General features: G+C 43.3%; 2 protein-coding genes across 5 annotated transcripts in view; one reads left to right on the forward strand and one right to left on the reverse strand.

Annotated features, from left to right (window-relative positions):
• Positions 1-13,119, reverse strand: part of sepsecs (Sep (O-phosphoserine) tRNA:Sec (selenocysteine) tRNA synthase) — a 97,818-nt gene extending 84,699 nt beyond the window's left edge. The window contains exon 1 of one of the 4 annotated variants that reach the window (XM_078545805.1): positions 13,063-13,119. The gene's annotated coding sequence lies outside the window, so the exon portion shown is untranslated. Of the gene's footprint in view, positions 1-12,471; positions 12,573-12,648; positions 12,729-13,062 lie in introns of those variants that run through there. The other 3 variants (XM_078545776.1, XM_078545794.1, XM_078545785.1) reach the window with 3 other exon arrangements.
• Positions 13,120-20,054: 6,935 nt separating this feature from the next.
• Positions 20,055-23,553, forward strand: part of pi4k2b (phosphatidylinositol 4-kinase type 2 beta) — a 56,017-nt gene continuing 52,518 nt past the window's right edge. Inside the window, exon 1 of the mRNA XM_078545827.1 lies at positions 20,055-20,576. Within this exon, the coding sequence (XP_078401953.1) occupies positions 20,127-20,576 (450 nt within the window). The 5' untranslated portion in view covers positions 20,055-20,126. The remainder of the gene's footprint in view (positions 20,577-23,553) is intronic.

A 23,553-nucleotide genomic window follows, 5' to 3' on the forward strand; every position in this document is an offset into this window, starting at 1 on the left:
ATGTAATTCTACCTGTGTAATGTAACATAAAGGTTTGGCTTAAGCACTAGAATTTCTTCTGGTTCTCCTTCTGTAATTGCAAAGAACTCACAGACTTGTCACACCTCTCCAATGTGATACGCCAGGAATAACTAAGCTTTTTAATTGTGACCGAATGGATGCATGAAGCTTAAGTAAGCTTGTGAAATGTAAATCCATGTTCCAGTGCCACTCCTCTAAACCCAGGAAATTCAAACAGGAGATCAGGACATAAGCATAAATAGGACTGAATTATCTTGGCTTTGAAAGCCACATTTCAAGGTCTTAAGACCTGCACTTTGCTCTTGGATCGCGGTTTGGACAGCTTTATCATTGAGAATTTTTTTTCCTGTACCTGCCAAACAGAACTAAGCTTATAACTTGGGACCAACAATGAGGTTGTTGATGGGGACAAGTAAGACCATGTTTTCTTCTGCGAGTTTTTATAGATACTTTTGGCATTTGTTTCCTATGGGAAAATATGGAGCTGAATATGACAAATGAAGAGAGTCTGTTATCTTACAGATGGACTAACAAAACTATGGCTACAGTCTCGTTCAGAACTGTCATTGCTGAAGAAGGTAAGGCACCACATATCTACCAAAGGTCCAATTCCTTCTGCATCTGCCCGAAATTCTTTCAAAAGAAGCCCAGAATTTGCTACCGAAATGAGGTTAACGGCGTTCTCCATTGTTTATGTATAAATGTTACAGCAACTTCGGGCAAGGGCCAGGTGCTTGGTTAAACTCAAAAATCCAAAGGTTGTTGCACCGCTCCAACATTAGATTGGCAATAATAATATTTTGCTGTCTGGCCTGAAGTTGTTGTATTTGTGTGGTGGATACAAACTAAACTCACCACAGAAAGTTAAGTCTTGTCCATTTCAGTCTAAGTACACTTTTATCAATGCAATAAGTGTTACTTAATGCCAGTAAAACTCTCTAGAATTGAAAATTAACTATTAATCTAATCTTTCTTTCCCTGTCTATTTCTCTTTCTGTGCCTGATATGGCATTGAATTCACTACTTTTATTTGCACTTCCTTCTTAGTCCTTTGTGCTTTTAACTTCTCAATCCTTCAATCTGATTGGTTAAGGATATTTGTTTGCCCTGTTTACTCAGTCAGGTCCCAGATATCCTGTTTCACTGACTGCAACACTATCTGCTTGCACTTTCAGCCACTTGTCATGCAAAAGATTTTAAAACTTAAACCAATACAAGACACTTTTAGGTGCCCTGCCATAGCAAATTGTGGGCTGGAGACTTTAAGAACAAACTTGCCTTTCGGATCCTCAGAACATCCCAAAGAGATTCACAGACACTAAATTACTCTTAAAGTGTAGTCACAGTGATTTTGAATGTAAATACAACAGCCATGTAGCAAGGTTCCATAAACAATAATGAAATAAGTGAGCAGTTATCTGCTTTTTTTCAGTGGTGTTGGTTGAGGGACAGTGGGAGAATTACCCTACTGTTCTTCTAATAGTATCATAAGACATTTTACATCACCCAAGAAAGATAATAGGGCCTCTGTTTTAACATTTAATTTGAAAATAGGTATCTCCAATATGCAGTACTTTCTTAGTATCAGCCTAGATTATGGGGTCAAGTTTTAGACTGGGGATTTAATCCCAACCTTTTGACACTGCTGCGAGAATGCAACCACTGAGTTAAGGCTGATACTTAAGCATTCTTAGGGGACGAGAATGTCCATCAGGCATGAATCAAAGAGCTATCTCAACTAAGGCTTTAAAGATTGCTCTGATCAATATGACACAAGTCATGATACTGTTTAGAGACCTATCTCACAAGGAACAACACAATCATTTCAACGTAAACAGCAAATATAGTATGTTTTTTTTAATAAAGAGAATTAAGATGGACTACACGGGGCAGATTTTCATCTCGAAAAGCTGAACTTGTTTTTTTGCTGGCAAAAACAATTTTCCTCTGCCTTCCTGACCCCACACTATTTTCATGTGGCCTTTTGGCAGGTCAGGAAGGCCTTGGTTGCAAAACACACACACACACATCTCTTCCAAGGTTTGGGTTCCCACTGTGAGGACCACAAGAAAAATATTTCCATACTATTTTCATGTGCCAGTGTGGGTTGTATAAGCCATAAAAAAATGTACCTCCTTGGACAGTTCATGTCCAATGGGGGAAGCCTGTTGAGGAGTTGGGAACATTCTGAAATTTAAGTGTAAAATGTTTTGGCACTTTCAAATATCACTATTAGATGCTGTCTCGTAATGTAGATGTATTTTTAATGCAGTGATTCATCATAGGGATCTATCCTGCAAAGATATGTTAACCCTTACATTGACCACCATTGTGTAAAAGCGTTGTCATGCACCACAGTACTTTTTCCATTGGAGAAAATGCCATAATGCATTAAAAATGTATTTTGAGACGTCCTGTCAACCTCTGCTGCCATATTTTGTGCTATGAATTAAATCGGCTGACAACTCCGGCTGTTAAAGAAACACTGATTTTGAAAGATGAAAAGAAACCTCACACTTGCACGCCACCATTGAATGACAGGCACTCTGCTTTGAAATGGAAATGGAACACCATTCCATTCTGTCAGTTTCAGGTGCTGTAGCTTGAAGCTTTTGTTACGACAACTGTAGCCATTCTGAATTTTTGGCTGCTTTTCAAAAGTTGCCAATGGCTTCAGCTCAGCAGGTTGTCTATTTATCAAAGAACCATTGAAACTTTTAAGAGGCTGTAATAATAGAATATGACATTGAAGTAGTTTCTTGTTTGTTTACAAACCTAACAGGCATGTAAAGGATTACAATTTTTTTTGCACTGGAGCAGTTTTTGTATCCAGTAACAATAATAGTGTGTTTTAATTCAGGGCTTTATTAGATTGTTGGAGGTTTAATTTCTTTCCAATGATTTTAAAATAATACCCATTGCTATTGAATGGCTCTTGAGTACTGTATATAGTGCATACTGGGTGCGTGGCTATGGAGGGTACATGGTGAGGGGCATGGAGATGGCATAGCAATTTGAAGGGGACATGGGTGGCATGGAGGTGGCATGGGGAGCTGAGGGGCATGGGGTAGCATGAGGTGTGAGTGGGGGGTGAGGAGATATGGGATGGCATGTGTGATTTGAGGGGACATTGAGTGGTATGGACCTGTGGGTGGGGGGTGATGGGGCATAGGCAACTTGAGGGGGCATGGGGTGGATGGGGCAGGAGGATGAGGGGTAAGGTTTAGGAGGTGACGTTGGGAGCTGAGCTGCTGTATTGGAGAACCGAGGCAGGCCTTCTAACCAGTCTGCCTCCAGACCCACGTTCCTCACGTACTTCATCGCAGCTCACAAAATGCACTGTGAACTCGATCCCTGTGTGAAAAGACAAAAATTCCAGGCAAAGTCACGTATGGGCAGGTGTGCATCTCGGGAGGTGCAAAAGTGCACAGGTCTGGTTTTCCTGAGCGCACAGGAAAATCCAGCCCTATGAGTCAAAATGTTATAACTCACAATGTTCTTCTACTGTTTAATTTTGCTTCTCTTACTCCCAGAGTTGTTTTCACAACTTATCAAATCTGGTGACTTTATTAACACTTCTTTACAGATTAATTAACTTCCTGCATTTATGTAAAGTTTTTTAAAAATAACTTCAAAATGATCCTAGAGCACAAAACTGGCTTGCTCATCAAATCTTTACTTCATCTTACTTTGCTCGTTATCATCTCAATATCTTGTTGATACAGATAATTTCTGGCCTCATTTCACATCCTGCTGTCAGATGTTAAGCTACTGAGGCAGGTAACCAAAATTAAAAATTTCCAGACTCACCGAACCCGCCTCAGTAAAAAGTGCCCTGAATCACAAGACTTTTTCTCTCCAAGGGAGCACCTGCTGAATGAAGTCAGGCCTACCAGCCCTGGAAGCAGATGCTAGGAGGACACAGGAGAAGATGAGTGCCAAAGTCGGTTGGTTAGAAGGCCCATGTTTGCTCTCTGGGACTCGGTCCCAGTTGTTTCAGAAGATTTTAGATCCTGTAGCCCTCACAACCCCCCCTCCAGCACTTCCCATGCCCCCTCATACCCTCCATGCCAACTCATGCCCCCCACCCCCCATGGTCCCTCATACTCTCAGTGCCAATTAAATACAAACTCATGCCCCCCCACCAACACCCATGGCCCCTCATACCGCCATGCCAACTCACCCTGTATCCACCGAAGGCAAACTTCAGGGGCCATTCGGAAAAGAAATAAAAACAAACTTTAAAAAGTCTCATACAGACTCACTATTGATATTGACACAGACTTGATATTGAGAAAGACTCCCATTCAGGGCAGCATCAAAACTTTTGAATCACCTCAAGTAGTTAATCTCTTATAAAAAAATGAACTTCTGTTCACACCCCATATCCTTTAATAGCCTATTTAAGATGTCAATCAAACTGTGAACTCTGAACCCCCCGCAGAGACAATTTCAGATTTTGGAACTCAGCCAAGAATTCATAATGAATAACCCTTATGAAAATGTCAACAATATATATTTGGAATTGCTCAAACAGATGCTACACCCATTGGCCTGTAAATCAAAGCAGTCCAGCAGAGTTTTTTTTTAACAATCACTGATAGTTGCAGCCAATTTTTTTACAGTCCAAAGAGCAAGGGATTTTAAAAACTTCCAATCATGACACTTAAACAGCCCTTCAAATGAGTTTACATCTACTACATCAATTCATGACTCCTGCACTCTGGTTTATGTTCCTTGCCAGAGCCAAATAGGTTCTGTCTGAACTCAGCACTAAGTTCAAATGGCCCGGCTGAGTTTGGGTTTGCCTCCTATGTAATTCATGCTCTGTCCCCTTTCCCCTACTGGCAAAAAATGGGATCTGTCAGAAACAGGGGCAAGACTTCCACTTCTGGATCCCGTCCACCATTTTCAAATGTCCGTGAATTCTGTCCCTAAATCTTTCTCTTAAACCTCTCCAATATGGGGACTAAATCAGTTCTTCCACCAACCACAAAGTCCACGGCAGTTACATACATACGAATATATGAATTAAGAGCAGTAGGCCACTCGGCCCCTCGAGCCACTCCGCCATTCAATAAGATCATGGCTGATCTGAATGTTACCTCAACCCCACATTCCTGCCTACCCCCAATAACCTTTCACCCTCTTGTTAATCAAGAATCTATCTAGCTCTGCGTTAAAAATATTCAGCATATCTACTGCCTTTTGAGGAAGTGAGTTCCAAAGACTCACAACCTTCAGAGGGAAAAAATTTATCCTCATCTGTCTTAAATGAGCGACCCCTTATTTTTAACAGACCCCCTAGTTCTAGATTCTCCCACAAGAGGAAACATCTTCTCCACATCCATCCTGTCAAGGCCCCTCAGGATCTTAAAGGTGTCAATCTTACTCTTCTAAGTTCCAGTGGATACAAGCCTTACCTATCCAACTCTTCCTCATAAGACAACCCACCTATTTCTGATATTAGTTAGTAAACCTTCTCTGAACTGCTTCTGATGCAATTATATATTTCTTTAAATAAGGAGACCAGTACTGTACAGTTCTGACACCTGCCATCTGTTCAACATAATGTTGCAAGTAATGACAGTAGTGGATAACTGGCAACGGACTGTAAGATAGTAGCGTTCAAAACAACCAAATAATTAAGGACTCTGATCCTGTCACAAAGTGAGTTACACTTGACTGATTCTTCAGCTGAACCCCCAAAGTAGGTTATCGTCTGTCAGCTAAGAAATATTCAAAACTACTCATGTTATATGAAGTTTTAATTGTAAAGCTAGATATTTCTGGTCTAAGTAACTCATTTATTCAAAAAGGCAGGAAGGCCGAAAGCAGGAAACTACAGGCCAGTTAGCTTAACATCTGTCATAGGGAAAATGTTAGAAACTATTATTAAAGACATTATAGCAGAGCACTTGGAAAAATTCAAGGTAATCAGGCAGAGACAACATGGTTTTGTGAAAGAGAAATCATGCTTAACCAATGACAACACAAACACAGAAAATGCTGGAAAAACTGCAGGTATAGCAGCATCTGTGGAGAGAGAAACAGAGTTAACGTTTCGAGTCCATATGACCCTTCTTCAGACCCTTCAAGGGTCATAAGGACTCGAAACATTAACTCTGTATCTCTCTCCTCAGATGCTGCTAGACCTGCTGAGTTTTTCCAGCATGTTCTGTTTATGTTTCAGATTTCCAGCATTCGCAGCAATTTGCTTTTATCATGTTTAACCAATTCATTGGAGCTCTTTGAAGAAGTCAACATATGCTGCGGATAAGAGTGATGTACTGTACTTAGATTTCCAGAAAGCATTTGATAAAATGCCACATCAAAGGTTATTGAAAGAAACAAAAGCTCATAGTGTAGGGGGTAACATATTGGCATGGATAGAAGGTTGGCTAGCTAACAGGAAACAGAGAGCATAAAACAGTGATTTTCTGGTTGGCAAGATGTAACGAATGGTGTGCCACGGGGATCAGTGCTGGGGACTGAACTTTTTATAATATCTATAAATAACTTGGATGAAGGGACCGAAGTTATGGTTGCCAAATTTGCTGATGACACAAAGATGGGTAGGAAAGTAAGTTGTGAAGCAGATATAAGGAGGCTACAAAGGGATATGGATAGGTTAAGTGAGTGGCAAAGATCTGGCAATTGGAGTGTAATATGGGAAAATGTGAAATTGTCCATTTTGGCAGGAAAAATTGAAAAAAGCATATTATCTAAATGTTGAGACATTGCAGAGCTCTGAGATGCAGAGGGATCTAGATGGTCTAGTGCATGAATCGCAAAAGGCTAGTATGCAGGTGCAGCATGCAATTAGGAAGGCTAATAGAATGTTATTGTTTATTGCAAGGGGAATTGAATACAAAAGTAGGGATGTTATGCTTCAGTTATACAGGGCACTGGTGAAACCACATCAGGAGTATTGTGTATAGTACTGGTCTCCTAATTTAAGGAAGGATGTAAAAACATTGGAAGCAGGTCAGAGAAGGTTTACTAGACTAATACCTGGAATAGGTGGGTTGTTTTATGAGGAAAGATTGGACAGACTAGGCTTGCATCCACTGGAGATTAGAAGAGTAAGAGGCGACTTGACTGAAACATATAAGATCTTGAGGGGTCTTGACAGGGTGGATGTGGATAGGATGTTTCCTCTTGTGGGAGAATCTAGTTCTTGGGGTCACTGTTTAAAAGTAAGAGGTCACCCATTTAAGACAGAGATGAGAATTTATTTCTCTCAGAGGGTCATGATTCTTTGGAACTCTCTTCCTCAAAAGGTGGTAGAAGCAGAGTCTTTGAATATTTTTCAGGCACAGGTAGATAGACTCTTGATAAGCAAGGGGGTGAAAGGTTATCAGGGGTATGTGGGAATATGGAGTTGAGGTTACAATCAGATCAGCCATGATCTTACTGAATGGTGGAGCAGGCTCGAGGGAGCTACTCCTAATTCACATGCTCGTAAATGTTCCTGTGGTTATGACCATGCTATTAAGAATATGCAGGTAATTTTGGTTGATGAAATACAAGAAAATTCATCACCAATCGTATACAATATTCCATATTTAAATATAAATTCAAATTGATCAACCACAACCACTTTAAAAATAAGATTTCCAATTCTATATGGCAGACTAATTGTTTCTGCTCCTGTCCTTCTTCATGTTTGAGATTACAGGGAAGGGTGTTGCTGTCAGAATAACCTTGGTGAGATGCTGCACTGCATCCTGTAGATAATACACAATGCAGTCACAGTACACCAGTGGTGAATATTGTACTCAGTCCAATGACAGAGACACCAAGTAAGCACACTTTCGTACCCTGGATGATTTGCACTCGATGTTGTGTTTACATCCGGAAAGGTGGCAAGTATTTCATTGCACTTCAGACTAGCCTTGTAGACAAGCAAGAGGCATTTTGTGGTCAGAAGATGAGCTACTTGTTGTGTAGTACCCAGCCTCTTCTCTGCTTTTGTTGCCAAGAATTTGACATACCAGTAGAAGGCCCAATTCAGCTCCTGGCCAGTGGTGACAACCCCCTCCCCTCCACTGCACCCACAAGGTCTTGATAATGGAACACTCAGGGATGGTGGTGCCACTAAAGATCAAGTGGAGATGCCTGGACTTCCTATTGCTCAAAATAGCCATCAACTGGCACCTGTGAGGCAAGGTTACTTGCCATCTGTCACCCCAAATCTAAATATTTTACTGCTAAATACAGGGATGATGGGAGTTGAGGCTTCCAAAGGTTTATGAGATGAGTAACACAATTTTATATAAACTGAAGTTTATGGAGGGTGTAAAATATGAGGTCAGCTGTAACATTGTTGGAATATTTGACTCTGAAGGTGACCAAGGCATAAATGAAGGCTTCACCGACTGGTGGGCCAAGGGTGGCTATGTTACAAAAGATGGGGAGCATGTGGGGTTGAAAAGCTTTTGTAGGATCAAATAGACACATGGTTGCAGTCAGATTCAGCCTGAGACAGTGGTTAAGGTGGAGGATCGAATCAATAGCAGAGGTGCAGTGATTCAAACGCCAAAGGCAATGGCTTCAATCTTGCCAATTGTTTAGCAAGAGAAAAATACAGATTATCTAAGACTGGATACCAGAAAAGCAATCTGATAACACAGAAGCAGTCAAAGAGCCAAGAGAGGAATGGAGATCAGAAAGTTAAGAGTGTAACCAAATGAAGACCAAGCCACTAAACTCTAAAATAGAGAGGCATTGGAAAAGAATAGTGCGATCGGCCACATTAAAGACGACAGAGAGGTTATTTTTATTTGTTCTTGGGATTTGGACTTCACTGGCAAGGCCAGCATCTACTGCCCATCCCAAATTCCTCTTGGGGAACTAGTGGTGAGCCACCTTCTTAAACACTGCAGTCCATGTGGTGCAGGTACACACCGGGTGCTTTCTTCTGTAGCAATTTGATACAACTGAGTGGCTTGCTAGGCCATTTCAGAGGGTGGTTACAAGACAACCATATTGCTGTGAATCGGGAGTCATGTGTAGCCAGACGGGGTAAGGATGGCAGGTTTCCTTCCCTGAAGGTCATTAGTGAACCAGATGGGTTTTTACAACCACCTGGTAGTTTCCAGATCATTACTAATGAGACTAGCATTTTATTCCAGATTTATTAATTAGTTGAATTTAAATTCCCCCAGCTCCCATGATGTAATTTGAACTCATGTCTCCAAAGCATTAGATGGACAACCAGGTGTCCATGGTATGAGTCCAGTAACATTATCACCATGTTACCATCCCCAGTTAAGGAGAACAAGCAGGGATAATGATCTGAATTTTGAGGTCAGCACTGAAGCAATGGCACACATCGTAAACCTTGAAGAAAGATGCTCAAAAAGATGTGTGTACATCACTTCCCCTTTCTATACAGCAGTTTATATCTGGTGGCAGGTCAAGCAAATCTCTAGTTGTGCAGCAATACGGATATCTGGAAGCAGGCACGCAGGAAGTATTCTCACAGACAACAAACCAGGATGTTAAAAGCAGTTTATCCCTCACTTCTAATTTAAATTTTCAGAAAGCGAAATAAATTATGATTGGATTAAGATAGAAGCTAAAGTAAAAGACAAACTTTGAGAAAGTATTAAGTTATTTTAAAAATACGTGGAATTTATCATAATGAAGACACCTGACATTCCACAAATGTAAAATTAGCTTTTCCAGATTAGTGACAGCATTTAGCAGTAATTCTGAAGTTAGTACACCAATTAAACATCCATCCTATGTGACTGTGACAAAGGTAAACTATCCTTCCTCATCCTTGCAAGGGATCACTTGCAAGGACTTCCCTTCCTGATCCCTCACTGATAGCTCTGTTTTTTGCCCCCCTCCCTCCCTCCCTCCCACATCCAAGGATCTATCCTTGGCCCCTTCCTATTTCTCATCTACAGGGTGCCCCACGGCGACATCATCCAAAAACACAGCATTAGTTTTCACATGTATGCTGACAACACCCAGTTTTACCTCACCACTGTCTCTCGACTCCTCTACTGTTGCTAAATTATCAGGTTGCTTAATCAACATCAGTACTGGAAGAGCAGAAATTTCCTCTATTGGAAAGACCGGAGCCATTATCTTTGAACCCCACCAAAAATGCCATTCCTTACCTACTGACTCTATCCCTATCACTGGCAAATGTCTGAGACTGAACCAGGCTGTCTGCAGCCTTGATATTATATTTGAACCCGAAACAAGCTTCTAACCACCTATCCACACCATCACGAAAAGCATCTATTTCCATCTCCAAAATATCACCCAACTTTGCCCTGCCTTGGTTCATCCATTGCCAAAACTCTTACTTATGCATTTGTTACCTCTAGACTTCAGTCTTCCAACACATTCCTAGCCAGCCACACACACTCTAACATCTATAACCTGAGGTCATCGAAAACTCTGCTGTGCCTGTCCTAACTTGCATCAAGTTCCATACAGCTATCACCCGTGTCCTTGCTGATCTATACTGGTTCCCAGTCAAGGAACTCCTCAATTTTAAAATTCTCATTCTTGTTTTCAAATCCCTCCATGTCCTCACCCCTCCCTATGTCTATAAATTCATCCAGCCCTACAACCCTCCAAGGTACCTGCACTCCTCTAGTTCTGGCCTCTTAAGAATCCCTGATTTTAATTGCTGCACCAACAAGTCTATGCCTTCAGCTGCCTAGGCCTTAAGTTCTGAAACACTGTGTCTCCTGCCAACGCAAGTTGGCAACCGACATCCGTCTGTGCATGTGCACTTGACTGCACATGTGCAGACACCATTGACATCATTGGCCGGACGTGCCGGCAGCAAATAACTCCCTGTATAATGGGGATACTGCCTTCTTTAAACCAGTCCCATGCAGGCCTGTAGCATTTGGGTCCTAGACAAGCCAGAGCCAAAGCAAATGCCCGATTTAACGCTAAAAGTTAAATGGTGCAGTGATGGACTATCGGGAATGTCAGTGACATGGCTTGCCAATAACATAAACTCAAGTTGAAATTTGCTATTGTTTTGTGCGGGTTATATTAGAAATCATGCAAAATGTATCAGTCAACGCACAGGCCCTACCAAACCAATATATTCACAGCACATTGACGCAGAAAGGAATGTGAGGGTGATCTGAATGCTAGAGAGAGAGGGAGGTGCATAATTGTGCATCTGAGATGATTCACACAGTATTTGGTACTGCCTGTTTGACCAAAAGGTTGGATGGAATATGCACTGCGGCAAATGAATGGACTTCTTATTTGTAGAGAAGTTAAATTGTTTTGATTAACTGGTGTTTTAAATCACAGTTATGTCAATTGGTGCAGCTATAATCTCCATTCTGATCTCCGTCGCTCGCAGTGATGCCATGGAGTGAAGCAGTACAACTGCGCGTGTGCCGCATTGGCAGCAAACACAGTCGTTCTGGAATTTCCTCCCTAAGCATCTGTACCTCTCTTTCCTCCTTTAAGACACTCCTAAAACTTTGACCAAACATTTGGTCATTTGTCCTAACATTGGCTGATGTTGCTCAATGTCTAATTTTGCTTTACAACATTCCAGTGCAGCATTCTGGGATATTTTATTATGTTAAAGGCACACTATAAACGCAAGTAGTTGTTCTGGGCCATTTCGGTGCTAGGGTGGAAACTTGGTTCACTTAATGCTGTTTTAAGTCCACAAGTTTTAAGAGTTGAAAAAATATCATCTGTAATGCTGGAAATATGAAAGTAGGCAAGTATAATTCATTCACTGTTACCTTTGGTAATGATAAGCTTTGATATAAACGCTGGATTTTAGTGGGAGAGGCAATGAAATGTTAAGGACCTACTAATATATTCACAATAAATGGAACATATTCCTGGGGCTTGAGACAAGTGTGCAGTCAATATAACAATTTCCTTGCAACTACAGTGGTGGACACACAGTCCACACTGACCCACACAGCCCAGAACCACATAGTCCAGACCCACACAGCTCACACCCACACAGCCCACGCTGACCCACACAGTCCAGACCCATAGTCCACACTGACCCACACTGTCCTGATCCACACAGTCCACACTGACCCACACAGTTCAGATCCACACTCTGACCCACAGTCCACACCCATTACTGACCCACACTGTCCAGATCCACACAGTCCACACTGACCCACAAAATCCAGATCCACACTGTCCAGACCCATCGTCCACACTGACCCACAGAGTCCAGACCCACACAGTCAACACTGACCCACACCAGGCAGTGAGCACCCCCCTCCTCTCCAGCTCACTAGGCCCTAACTGAGACCTCGGAGGTAGAGTAATCTCTCAGCCCTTCTTCCGAAGCACTTACACACAAGCCCGGTCGGGAGAATGAACCTCGCGGCCTTTCTCTACTGAGGGATATTTACATCGAATAATAAATAACACATGGGTTTCTGACACAGGGTGAGGAGGTGTTAAAACTCCTACCCTGCACATTGCCTGAAAGAGCTCTGACGAAGTCTGAGCAAATGTGCAAATTTCACCCGCAGTCACGGAAGCTTTCCGGAGCATTTCTCAGCAACATCAATTATATCTCCCCACCCCACCCTCTCTCTCTCTCTCTCTGTCCTGCTAGATTCTGCTGGAAGCCTCTGCCCCCCTCACCGGGTTATAGGGTAGATTTCAGCGCCGCTCTCCACTCGGATCCCTCCGGAAGTGTCTGTCTCAGCAGCAATAGGTGCAGCAGATCGAAGAGCTCGTGCAGGTCCAGCACTAATGCCAATCTCCACAATGCTCTAACAGTCTCCAAATGAGCTGGAATGAACGTCAGGACAAAATGTAGTTTATTGTACACCCCAACCAGACATCAGTAACAGTACCAGGCAACTTTTTGACACTTTAACGTTTTACTTCACTGTGTGACTCTTAGGGGTCATAGGAACTTCTCCTACCCCCGCTGGGATCACAGATGCGGGAAATCACCGCTCTATGCATATTGAATAAAGCGCCAGCAGAAAATAATTCTGGATCTATCGGTTGCCAGTTTTGTCCCGATGTTACCATCGGAAAACTCTTAACTTCGTTTGTATATATCAGTGAGAAGGTTTCAAGTCAAGCTTCATCGTGCAGAACACCCACCCAACAAGGTTGAAAAGAGTAAACAAAAGTAAATTAGGAAGTGGTAGCACAAGAGTTGGGCTACAAATGTTTAGATGTTTTTGATAGAAAAAGAAACATTGATGAGGATAAGGATCTTTACAGAGATAAAAACAAAAAACTACTGCGGATGCTGGAAATCCAAAACAAAAACAGAATTACCTGGAAAAACTCAGCAGGTCTGGCAGCATCGGCGGAGAAGAAAAGAGTTGACGTTTCGAGTCCTCATGACCCTTCAGCAGAACTGAGTAATATTAGGAGAGGGGTGAAATATAAGCTGGTTTAAGGTGGGGGGGAAGAGAAGTTGGGGGGGGGGTGTGTGGTTGTAGGGACAAGCAAGCAGTGATAGGAGCAGATAATCAAAAGATGTCACAGACAAAGGAACAAAGAGGTGTTGAAGGTGGTGATATTATCTAAGAGAATGTGCTAATTAAGAATGGATGGCAGGACACTCAAGGTACAGCTCTAGTGGGGGTGGGGTGGAAAGACTGACAGGGCATTTAAGGTATAGATTTAAAAATAATGGAAATAGGTGGGAAAAGAAAAATCTATATAAATTATTGGAAAAAACAAAAGGGAGGGGAAAGAAACGGAAAGGGGGTGGGGATGGAGGAGGGAGTTCAAGATCTAAAGTTGTTGAATTCAATATTCAGTCCGGAAGGCTGTAAAGTGCCTATTTGGAAGATGAGGTGCTGCAAACTGGGGGAACAGCACCTCATCTTCCGACTAGGCACTTTACAGCCTTCCGGACTGAATATTGAATTCAACAACTTTAGATCTTGAACTCCCTCCTCCATCCCCACCCCCTTTCTGTTTCTTTCCCCTCCCTTTTGTTTTTTCCAATAATTTATATAGATTTTTCTTTTCCCACCTATTTCCATTATTTTTATATCTATACCTTTAATGCCCTGTCAGTCTTTCCACCCCACCCCCACTAGAGCTGTACCTTGAGTGTCCTGCCATCCATTCTTAATTAGCACATTCGTTTAGATAATATTACCACCTTCAACACCTCTTTGTTCCTTTGTCTGTGACATCTTTTGATTATCTGCTCCTATCACTGCTTGCTTGTCCCTACAACCACCACCCCCCCCCCAAACTTAAACCAGCTTATATTTTACCCCTCTCCTAATATTACTCAGTTCTGTTGAAGGGTCATGAGGACTCGAAACGTCAACTATTTTCTTCTCTGCCGATGCTGCCAGACCTGCTGAGTTTTTCCAGGTAATTCTGTTTTTGTTAAGGATCTTCACAGTTGAGTTCTAGAAAAAAGCGCATTGAAAGAGGACACTATAATGAGTCTATTTCAACAATGTGTAGACAAGAGTGAGTTTATATTTGGAGCTGAAAGGAACAAAAGGTTGGGTTGGAAGAATTTGGCTATAGAATGAATAAGAATAGTTGTAATAAAGACAGAGTTTCAAAAACAGGAGTGAAAAGATGTGCAAGCTTTTTTTTCTTGCATCCTGTTCAGGAATGTGAGTGTTGCAAGAAGAGCATGCAAATACGAAGGCAAATGTGTATTTTATAGAGTTAAAAAGAGCTGTTGCAAGGAAAATTGTTTTCCACTAAAGAGGAAAAAGAGCTCATTAGACAAAGTGTTAACAATTGAAGAGATGTAAAGTTTTATTTTAGATAAAAGGACCCTGTGAACAGGAGTAGGCCATTCATCTCTGGCGTCTATTCTGTCATTCAATTAGATCTGTATCTTCACTTCATCTATCTGCCTTGATTCAATCTAAGTTTTAAAATTTTCCATTGACCTAGCCTAAACACCTTTTTTGGGGAGACAATTGCAGATTTCCATTACTCTTTGAGTGAAGAAGGCACCACTGCTGATCAACCTAGTTCTAGTTTTAAGGGTAATAAATAAAAACAGAAAGTGCTGGAAAAACTGAGCAAGTCTGACAGCATCTATGGAGGGACAAGGTTAACGCTTTGAGTGCAATTTGACTTTTCTTTGGAAGGGGGAATGTAGGAACAGTTAGCATATTTCTCTAATTTTTTTAAGTTACTTTGGTTTAGAAGTTATTTCATTTAAGAATAAAGTGATTTAACAATGGACAGTATTTAAACATAAAGAGTGTAATGTTTTAATGTTTTTCCTAACATGGAAAGTCCAACAGAACCAAACTAGAGCTTTTACATTGGTTATAATGGGAAACTCTGATTCACTTAACTTTGTTTCATTTAAAGTTGCATTTTTCAGGAACGCAACTACTATTGTTATGGGAGGAATTAGGAATGAGAGAGGATCAGCCATGATCATAATGAATGGCAGAGCAGGCTCGAAGAACTAAATGACCTACTCTTGCTCCTATTTTCTATGTTTTCTATATTACTGTAGACTAAAAATACTTCCCTTCAAAGGTACACCATCTTCCTGAATAAAATGTTCAAATCTTTCCTTTAACTGAATTCTTATCAACACAAAAATACTAACAAAAGAGTTCCCTTTTTAGAAGGGCACAACTAATAAACCCCAATCAAACCTTGCTTTTTTAAAACACAAAATGAACGTTTCCTACCTACATTATTCCTCTTCTCCCTTCCTCTCCCTTCTTGAAGTGGCATCAGCACCCCTCCACCACTGGTATCTGTACTAATGGCCATTCATCAAGGTTGAATCTGGGCAGTGAACTTGAGAAGACTTGGCAGAGTTTCAAGATTATTCACACATGGAGGGAAGAACAGATAATCAGAGCTGAGCACGTGATAATGATGGATTCTCCCGTCGCTTAGGAGGATGGGTGTTCAACAAGGAGACCAATTGTTCACCCTCTAGGTTGGTGTCATTTCAAATGTGATATTAAACTAAATCTTGATTTGCACATCTAGCTGCAAATATTACATATGAAGTCACTGCTGGAGGTGTGGGTGGAGGCACTGGCTTTACGGCATGCTCCCGTGTCCTGTAGGGACCTGACTGCTCTCCTCAAAGATAAAAACAAAAAGCTAAAAGCTACTGCGGATGCTGGAAATCCAAAACAAAACAAAAACAGAATTACCTGGAAAAACTCAGCAAGTCTGGCAGCATCGGCGGAGAAGAAATCAGTCAACGTTTCGAGCCCTCATGGCCCTTCGGCAGAACTGCAGCATAGTTTCAACAAGGGAGAAATATAAATTGGTTTAAGGTGGGTGGGGGGGGCAGGGGGGGGGAAAGAGACACATTGAGGGTGTGGTGTGAGCAGATAATGATCAAAAGATGTCACAGACAAAAGGGTCAAAGAGGTGTTGAAGGTGGTGGTATTTGTCTGAGAAAAGTGCTAATTAAGAATGGAAAACAGGATATTCAAAGTACAGCTCTAGTGGGGGTGGGGTGGAAAGACTAAAGGTTTTAGTTTTAGATTTAAAAATAATGGAAATAGGTGGGGAAAGAAGAATCTATATAAATTGTTGAAAAAAAAGCGGGTGGGGGGGGAAAAGAAACGGGGTGGGGATGGGGGGAGGGGGAGTTTAAGATCTAAAGTTGTTGAATTCAATATTCAGCCCAGAGGGCTGTAAAGTGCCTAGTCGGAAGATGAGGTGCTGTTCCTCCAGTTTGCGTTGGGCTTCACTGGAACAATGCAGCAAGCCAAGGACAGACATGTTGGCAAGAGAACAGGGTGGAGTGTTAAAATGGCAAGCGACAGGGAGGTTTGGGTCTTTCTTGCGGACAGACCGCAGGTGTTCCGCAAAACGGTCGCCCAGTTTGCGTTTGGTCTCTCCAATGTAGAGGAGACCGCATTGGGAGCAACGAATGCAGTAGACTAAGTTAGGGGAAATGCAAGTGAAATGATGCTTCACTTGAAAGGAGTGTTTGGGCCCTTGGACGGGGAGGAGAGAGGAAGTGAAGTGGCAGGTGTTGCATCTTCTGCGTGGGCATGGGGAGGTGCCATAAGTGGGGGTTGAGGAGTAGGGGGTGATGGAGGAGTGGACCAGGGTGTCCCGGAGGGAACGATCCCTACGGAATGCCGTCAAGGGGGGTGAAGGGAAGATGTGTTTGGTGGTGGCATCATGCTGGAGTTGGCGGAAATGGCGGAGGATGATCCTTTGAATGCGGAGGCTGGTGGGGTGATAAGTGAGGACAAGGGGGACCCTATCATGTTTCTGGGAAGGAGGAGAAGGCGTGAGGGAGGATGCGCGGGATATGGGCCGGACACGGTTGAGGGCCCTGTCAACGACCGTGGATGGAAAACCTCGGTTAAGGAAGAAGGAGGACATGTCAGAGGAGCTGTTTTTGAAGGTAGCGTCATCAGAACAGATGCGACGGAGGCGAAGGAACTGAGAGAATGGGATGGAGTCTTTACAGGAAGCGGGGTGTGAGGAGCTGTAGTCGAGGTAGCTGTGGGAGTCGGTAGGCTTGTAATGGATATTGGTGGACAGTCTATCATCAGAAATTGAGACAGAGAGGTCAAGGAAGGGAAGAGAAGTGTCAGAGATGGACCATGTGAAGATGATGGAGGGGTGGAGATTGGAAGCAAAATTAATAAATTTTTCCAGGTCCCGACGAGAGCATGAAGCAGCACCGAAGTAATCATCGATGTACCGGAGAAAGAGTTGTGGGAGGGGGCCGGAGTAGGACTGGAACAAGGAATGTTCCACATACCCCATAAAGAGACAGGCATAGCTGGGGCCCATGCAGGTACCCATAGCCACACCTTTTATTTGGAGGAAGTGAGAGGAGTTAAAGGAGAAATTGTTCAGTGTGAGAACAAGTTCAGCCAGACGGAGGAGAGTAGTGGTGGATGGGGATTGTTGGGGCCTCTGTTCAAGGAAGAAGCTAAGGGCCCTCAGACCATCCTGGTGGGGGATGGAGGTGTAGAGGGATTGGACATCCATGGTGAAGAGGAAGCGGTTGGGGCCAGGGAACTGGAAATTGTTGATGTGACGTAAGGTGTCAGAGGAATCACGGATGTAGGTGGGGAGGGACTGGACAAGGGGAGAGAGAAGGGAGTCAAGATAACGAGAAATGAGTTCCGTGGGGCAGGAACAGGCTGACACGATCGGTCTGCCAGGACAGTTCTGTTTGTGGATTTTGGGTAGGAGGTAGAAGCGGGCCGTCCGAGGTTGGGCGACTATCAAGTTGGAAGCTGTGGGAGGAAGATCTCCAGAGGAGATGAGGTCAGTGACAGTCCTGGAAACAATGGCTTGATGTTCTGTGGTGGGGTCATGGTCCAGAGAGAGGTAGGAGGAAACGTCTGCGAGTTGACGCTCAGCCTCCGCGAGGTAGAGGTCAATGCGCCAGACAACAACAGTACCACCCTTGTCAGCGGGTTTGATGACAATGTTGGGGTTGGACCTGAGAGAACGGAGTGCAGTGAGTTCAGAGAGAGACAGATTAGAATGGGTGAGAGGAGCAGAGAAATTGAGACGGCTAATGTCACGCCGACAGTTCTCAATGAAAAGATCAAGAGAAGGTAAGAATCCAGAGGGAGGGGTCCAAGTGGAGGGAGAATATTGGAGGTGGGTAAAAGGATCCGTTGAACGGGGAGAGGACTCCTGCCCAAAGAAGTGAGCACGGAGACGAAGACGGCGGAAGAAGAGTTCAGCATCATGCCGAGTCCGAAATTCATTGAGATGAGGGCGTAAGGGTATGAAACTAAGTCCTTTGCTGAGCACTGAACGTTCAGCATCGGATAGGGGAAGGTCAGGGGGTATAGTGAGTACGCGGCTGGGGCTGGGATTGGAAGATGGGGTGAGGACGGAGGGACAAGCAGGGGTGGAGGGTCCCAGATGGGTGTTGGAGTCGATGAGTTGTTGGAGCTTGCGTTCCTTAGCACTTGAGAGAAAGAGAAAAAGTTTCTTGTTGAGGCGACGGATGAGGCGAAGAATAAAATGAAACTGGGGGCACGCGCAGCTTTGAAAAAGGGTGCGGCGGTGCTGCTGGAGGGAGAGGTCGAGTGTGTTCATATGGCGGCGCATGGCACTGAGTGTGGATCTCAGAATGCGACGGGAACAGCAGTCCGAGAAACGTTTTATGTCCCGGAGATACCTGTAATCCTGGGTGGGTTCGAAACAAGAGGGATGGAATTTCAGTTGAAATCCACGTGGGGTGAGTCGGAGACGGAGACAGTCACTGAGAAAGGAGATATGGCTGTGAAAGCGGGTTTTAGTAAACACCTTGTCAAACACCAGGAGAGAAATGGAAAGCAATGAAGGTGAGCAGGGCAGAAGAGACAGTCGGAAATCCTGTCGGAGGACAGAACCATACTTCTTCCAAGAGGGCATTTTTTTGAAGAGAGGTGGCAGTCAATCAAACACAAAGATAAAAACAAAAAGCTAAAAGCTACTGCGGATGCTGGAAATCCAAAACAAAACAAAAACCCCCCACCCACCTTAAACCAATTTATATTTCTCCCTTGTTGAAACTATGCTGCAGTTCTGCCGAAGGGCCATGAGGGCTCGAAACGTTGACTGATTTCTTCTCCGCCGATGCTGCCAGACTTGCTGAGTTTTTCCGGGTAATTCTGTTTTTGTTTTGTTTTGCTCTCCTCAAATGTTGAGATTGCTTGATGACGGAGACTTCTCCATTTGGATTTGTCCATTTAATAGGGCCCAGTTTACAGGCTCTGAAATTGGCTTTCAGAACACATGAATTCAGCTGATATTTACATGCTTGCAAAGTCACTACACAGCAGTCAGAAGCAGCTTAATAATGGTCATTGTGGCTGAAATCGCTTCTTTGCCCCACGCCATGGTGCATTTAACCATTAAGATTGACCGAAACTTTCAAAAAGTTTAATAAAGTTTGTTTTCAAAATGAACAATGTTTATAATGTAACTGCGAAAAACCAGCAGTGAGACTATTGTGACATCACCGACGGATATTCCAGGTCTTCAATTCACATTCCACTCATCTCACCTGCGCATGCACAATCTTAGCAGTGCTGTGGAGATGGGGAAAAGATAGGTGCTGCGCATGCTCAGAAGATGGCGACGGTGAGAGCGCAGGTGTGAGCGCGCGAGCTGAAAGTGTGCCCCGCCGCCTGTTACGTCACAGTCGAATGGACGAGCTCGCGCTGAGTGGCGAGCAGCCGGCGCTGGAGCGCCTGCCGGTGGGCGGAGAGGATGCGGCCTCTGGCCCGGGGCTCGGCGCTGCTGCTGTCCGCTTCAGCAAGCATGCGGGTAACCCGGGGGGAGCCGTGCGTTTCCTGCCCCGGGCCGCGCGGGATGAGGCTGAGGGAGATGGCGAGTCGGAGCTGGGCTCCTCCTCCTCGTTGCTGCTCTTGTATCCGGAGAAGGAGCCGCTCCTGAGCTGCCCAAGTCCAGTCGACAGCGGCTGTGAGCACCCGCAGAGCCCCGGCAGCCAAGGGCCTGACCTCAACCACTTCCCCGAGGATCCCGAGTTCACCGACATTGTCTTGCGGGCCGAGCAGGCCATCGAGAGCGGCGTCTACCCGCAGCGGATCTCGCAGGGGTCGAGCGGCAGCTACTTCGTCAAAGATCCCAAGGGGGTGAGTCTGTCTCTAGGTTGGGCGGGGGCTCTGGGCTGGGGCTGGCGGGCGGAGTTGTGCTCGCTGCCTGGTCTCGCAGGCGAGAGCTTCTTTAACAGAAGTTTGTGAGGTTCGCTAGAACCAGTTGTTAACTTGTGGCTGGAAGGCTTTTGATGCTGGCGAGTCGGCAGCGGATTGACCTTAGTTCGGGATGCCGGAGCTCTTTACATATTCACAGTCAGTGGCGGCAGCGCTTTCACTGTAACGGTGAGGACTGCCCGGCTTCTCTCATCTTGTATAAAAGCAAAATACTGTGGTTGCTGGAAATCTGAAATAAAAACAGAAAATGCTGGAAAAACTCTTCTCTGAAGGGTCGTACAGACTCGAAACGTTGACTCTGTTTCTCTCTCCACAGATGCTGTCAGACCTGCTGAGTTTTTCCAGCATTTTCTGTTTTTATTTCTCTCATCTTATCCCTTAATTACACTTTCTTGCATTACACCAGTGACTACACTTCAGAATGATTTCATTGGCTGTAAGGAACTTTAAGACGTCTGGTGGTTTTGAAAGCTGTTATGTAATGCAAGTCTTTATTTTTGTTTCATGTTTTGCTCCCTTCTATTGTTTCATTTACTCATTTCCATTTCTGTATATCTTCAAGATCAATGGAACACATAAGTACTGATAATTTAGCCTTCAGATTGAGAATCTCAATCGTTAGTGCAGGAGGAGGCCATTCGGCCCATCATGTCAGCACCAGCTTCCTGAAAGAGCAGTTCACTTAGTGCCATTTTCCTGCCTTCTCCCTCTAACCTTGCACTTTCTTCCTTTTTTACTTAATGTCTAATTCCATTTTGAATGCTTCAATTGAATCTGCCACCACCATATTCTCAGGCTGTGCCTTCCAGACCTTAACCACTTGCAGTGTGAATAAGTTTTTTTCAATCAATTTTGTTGTTTTTGCTTTTTCCAATTATGTTAAACCTGTGCCCTCTTCTCAATTCTTTCAAGTGGGAGCAGTTTATTTACTCTGCTCAGACCTCTCACGATTAGTGCCTTATACAATTTCAACATAACCACCTTGCTCTTGTACTCTTTGCCCCTATTAATAAAGTCTAGGATACTGTATAGTCTATTAACCATGCTCTCAACCTGTCCTGCCTTCTTTGACTTATGCACATATACACCCAGGTCCCCCTGCTCCTGCACCCTCTTTAGAATTGTACCCTTTATTTTATATTTTGTGTTTTTACCAAAATGAATCACTTCACATTTCTCTGCATTGAGCTTCAACTGCCACCTGTCTGTCCATTCCATTTCGATATCCTATTAAAATTCTATACTATCCTCCTTACAGTTTACACTGCTTCCATCTACAAATTCTGAAGTTGTGCCACCAATGTTAGATCATTAATATAGATCAGGCAAAGCAAGGGTCCCACACCGACCCCAGGGAACTCCACTACAAACCCTCCTCTAGCCCGAAAAACATCCATTAACCACTGATCTGTCACTCAACCAATTTCATATCCATGTTGCTACTGCCCTTTTATTCCATGAACTATAACTTTGTTCACAAGTCTCTTGTGGCACTGTATTAAATACCTTTTGGAAGTCCATGTACATTGCTCTGTTACCTCTCAAAAATCTCCAAGTTAGCTAAGCACAATTTTCTCCTTAACTCTTAAAACTACTGGTTTTGTTGAATATCACCAAGACCTGCCCAAAAAGTCTACTCCATTGCTGCACTTCCCAACTATCAAAATCTTGGAGGTTGACCAGAAGCTGAAGAAGACCAGCAGTATCATCATTGACTATAAAGGTTGGCTCAGTGATGGATCAAAGGACTTCCAGAATCTGCAAACCTCAAGTCAGGAGTTCAGTGAATTCTTGTCACTTGCTTGGATGGGCGAAGCTTAATCCAAACTATCACGCAATTGTTACAGTGCAGGAGGAGATTGTTTGGCCTATCATGCCTGCACTGGACAAAGGCATAACTGCAGTCTACTCTTAAACCCACAAATGCAGTCTATTCTTAATTCAAAATATCTTGCTGCTTCATTCACATTGCTGGATAATTTGACTTTATTGTGTGCAAAAAGTGACTCTTGATTCTAAGAACAGGCTGTAATCAACCTGAGCAAGAAAATGGAAAAACTAATTTCACTCTTACAATCACTTTTTTTGCTTGACTAATCCTTACTTGCTTTCTTCTGCCCTGTTCCTACTGAAGTATAAATTTGGAACTGTTTCTATCAAAGTGAAACCAAAATGATGTGTAAAATACAGTCCTCGCTGAAACACATGAATCAGTACTTGACCACTTCAATGCCGTGAAATGAATTTTGAGTAAATGTTTTTTCACCTTCAGCTAGAAAATATAACATTCTCTGGCAAAGAAGAGTAACATTGACACCATGGAGACGAATTTTCCACACATTTCCACTTTTGAATCTTGTTGCTTGAAATGAAGTAAAAAACACTATGAGCTCCCACTATAATATTTGTCACTGTAAAGTCCTTAAGCTTTAAATATTTGTTTCATCATCAAAATTACTTTCACCTAATCTGTAACTATTTTCTTCATATCACCAAAATCCTTAGCTATGCTTCAATTTTATAGAGCTTGATTTCTCCAGTAATCTTTTCTCCTGGCCTCCACTTCTGCCCTGCACAAAGTCCAATGCATTTACAGCTGCACAGCCACATCCTGTCTTTTTATACCCTCCTTCACAGCATCCCATGGTTCCCAACTTGGCACACATTAACTTTAAAAGTAACATCTTTCTCCTTCAAATTCTGCTTGCAATCTCCACTTCAATACTGCTCGTCCTGTCCTTTCTTTCATCATCGGCAGTGGTTTCCTCCATCATTGGTAGTGACTTTAGGCATCATGACGCTGAATGTAGGCATTCTCTTTAAATATCACTTCTCCCACTCCCCTCTTTCAAAACTAAATTTCACTGACTGTTGCATTGGTCACTGGTTTCATGTTCAG

Source organism: Cetorhinus maximus, chromosome 1, assembly GCF_964194155.1.
Source record: "Cetorhinus maximus chromosome 1, sCetMax3.hap1.1, whole genome shotgun sequence".
NCBI lineage: Eukaryota > Metazoa > Chordata > Chondrichthyes > Lamniformes > Cetorhinidae > Cetorhinus > Cetorhinus maximus.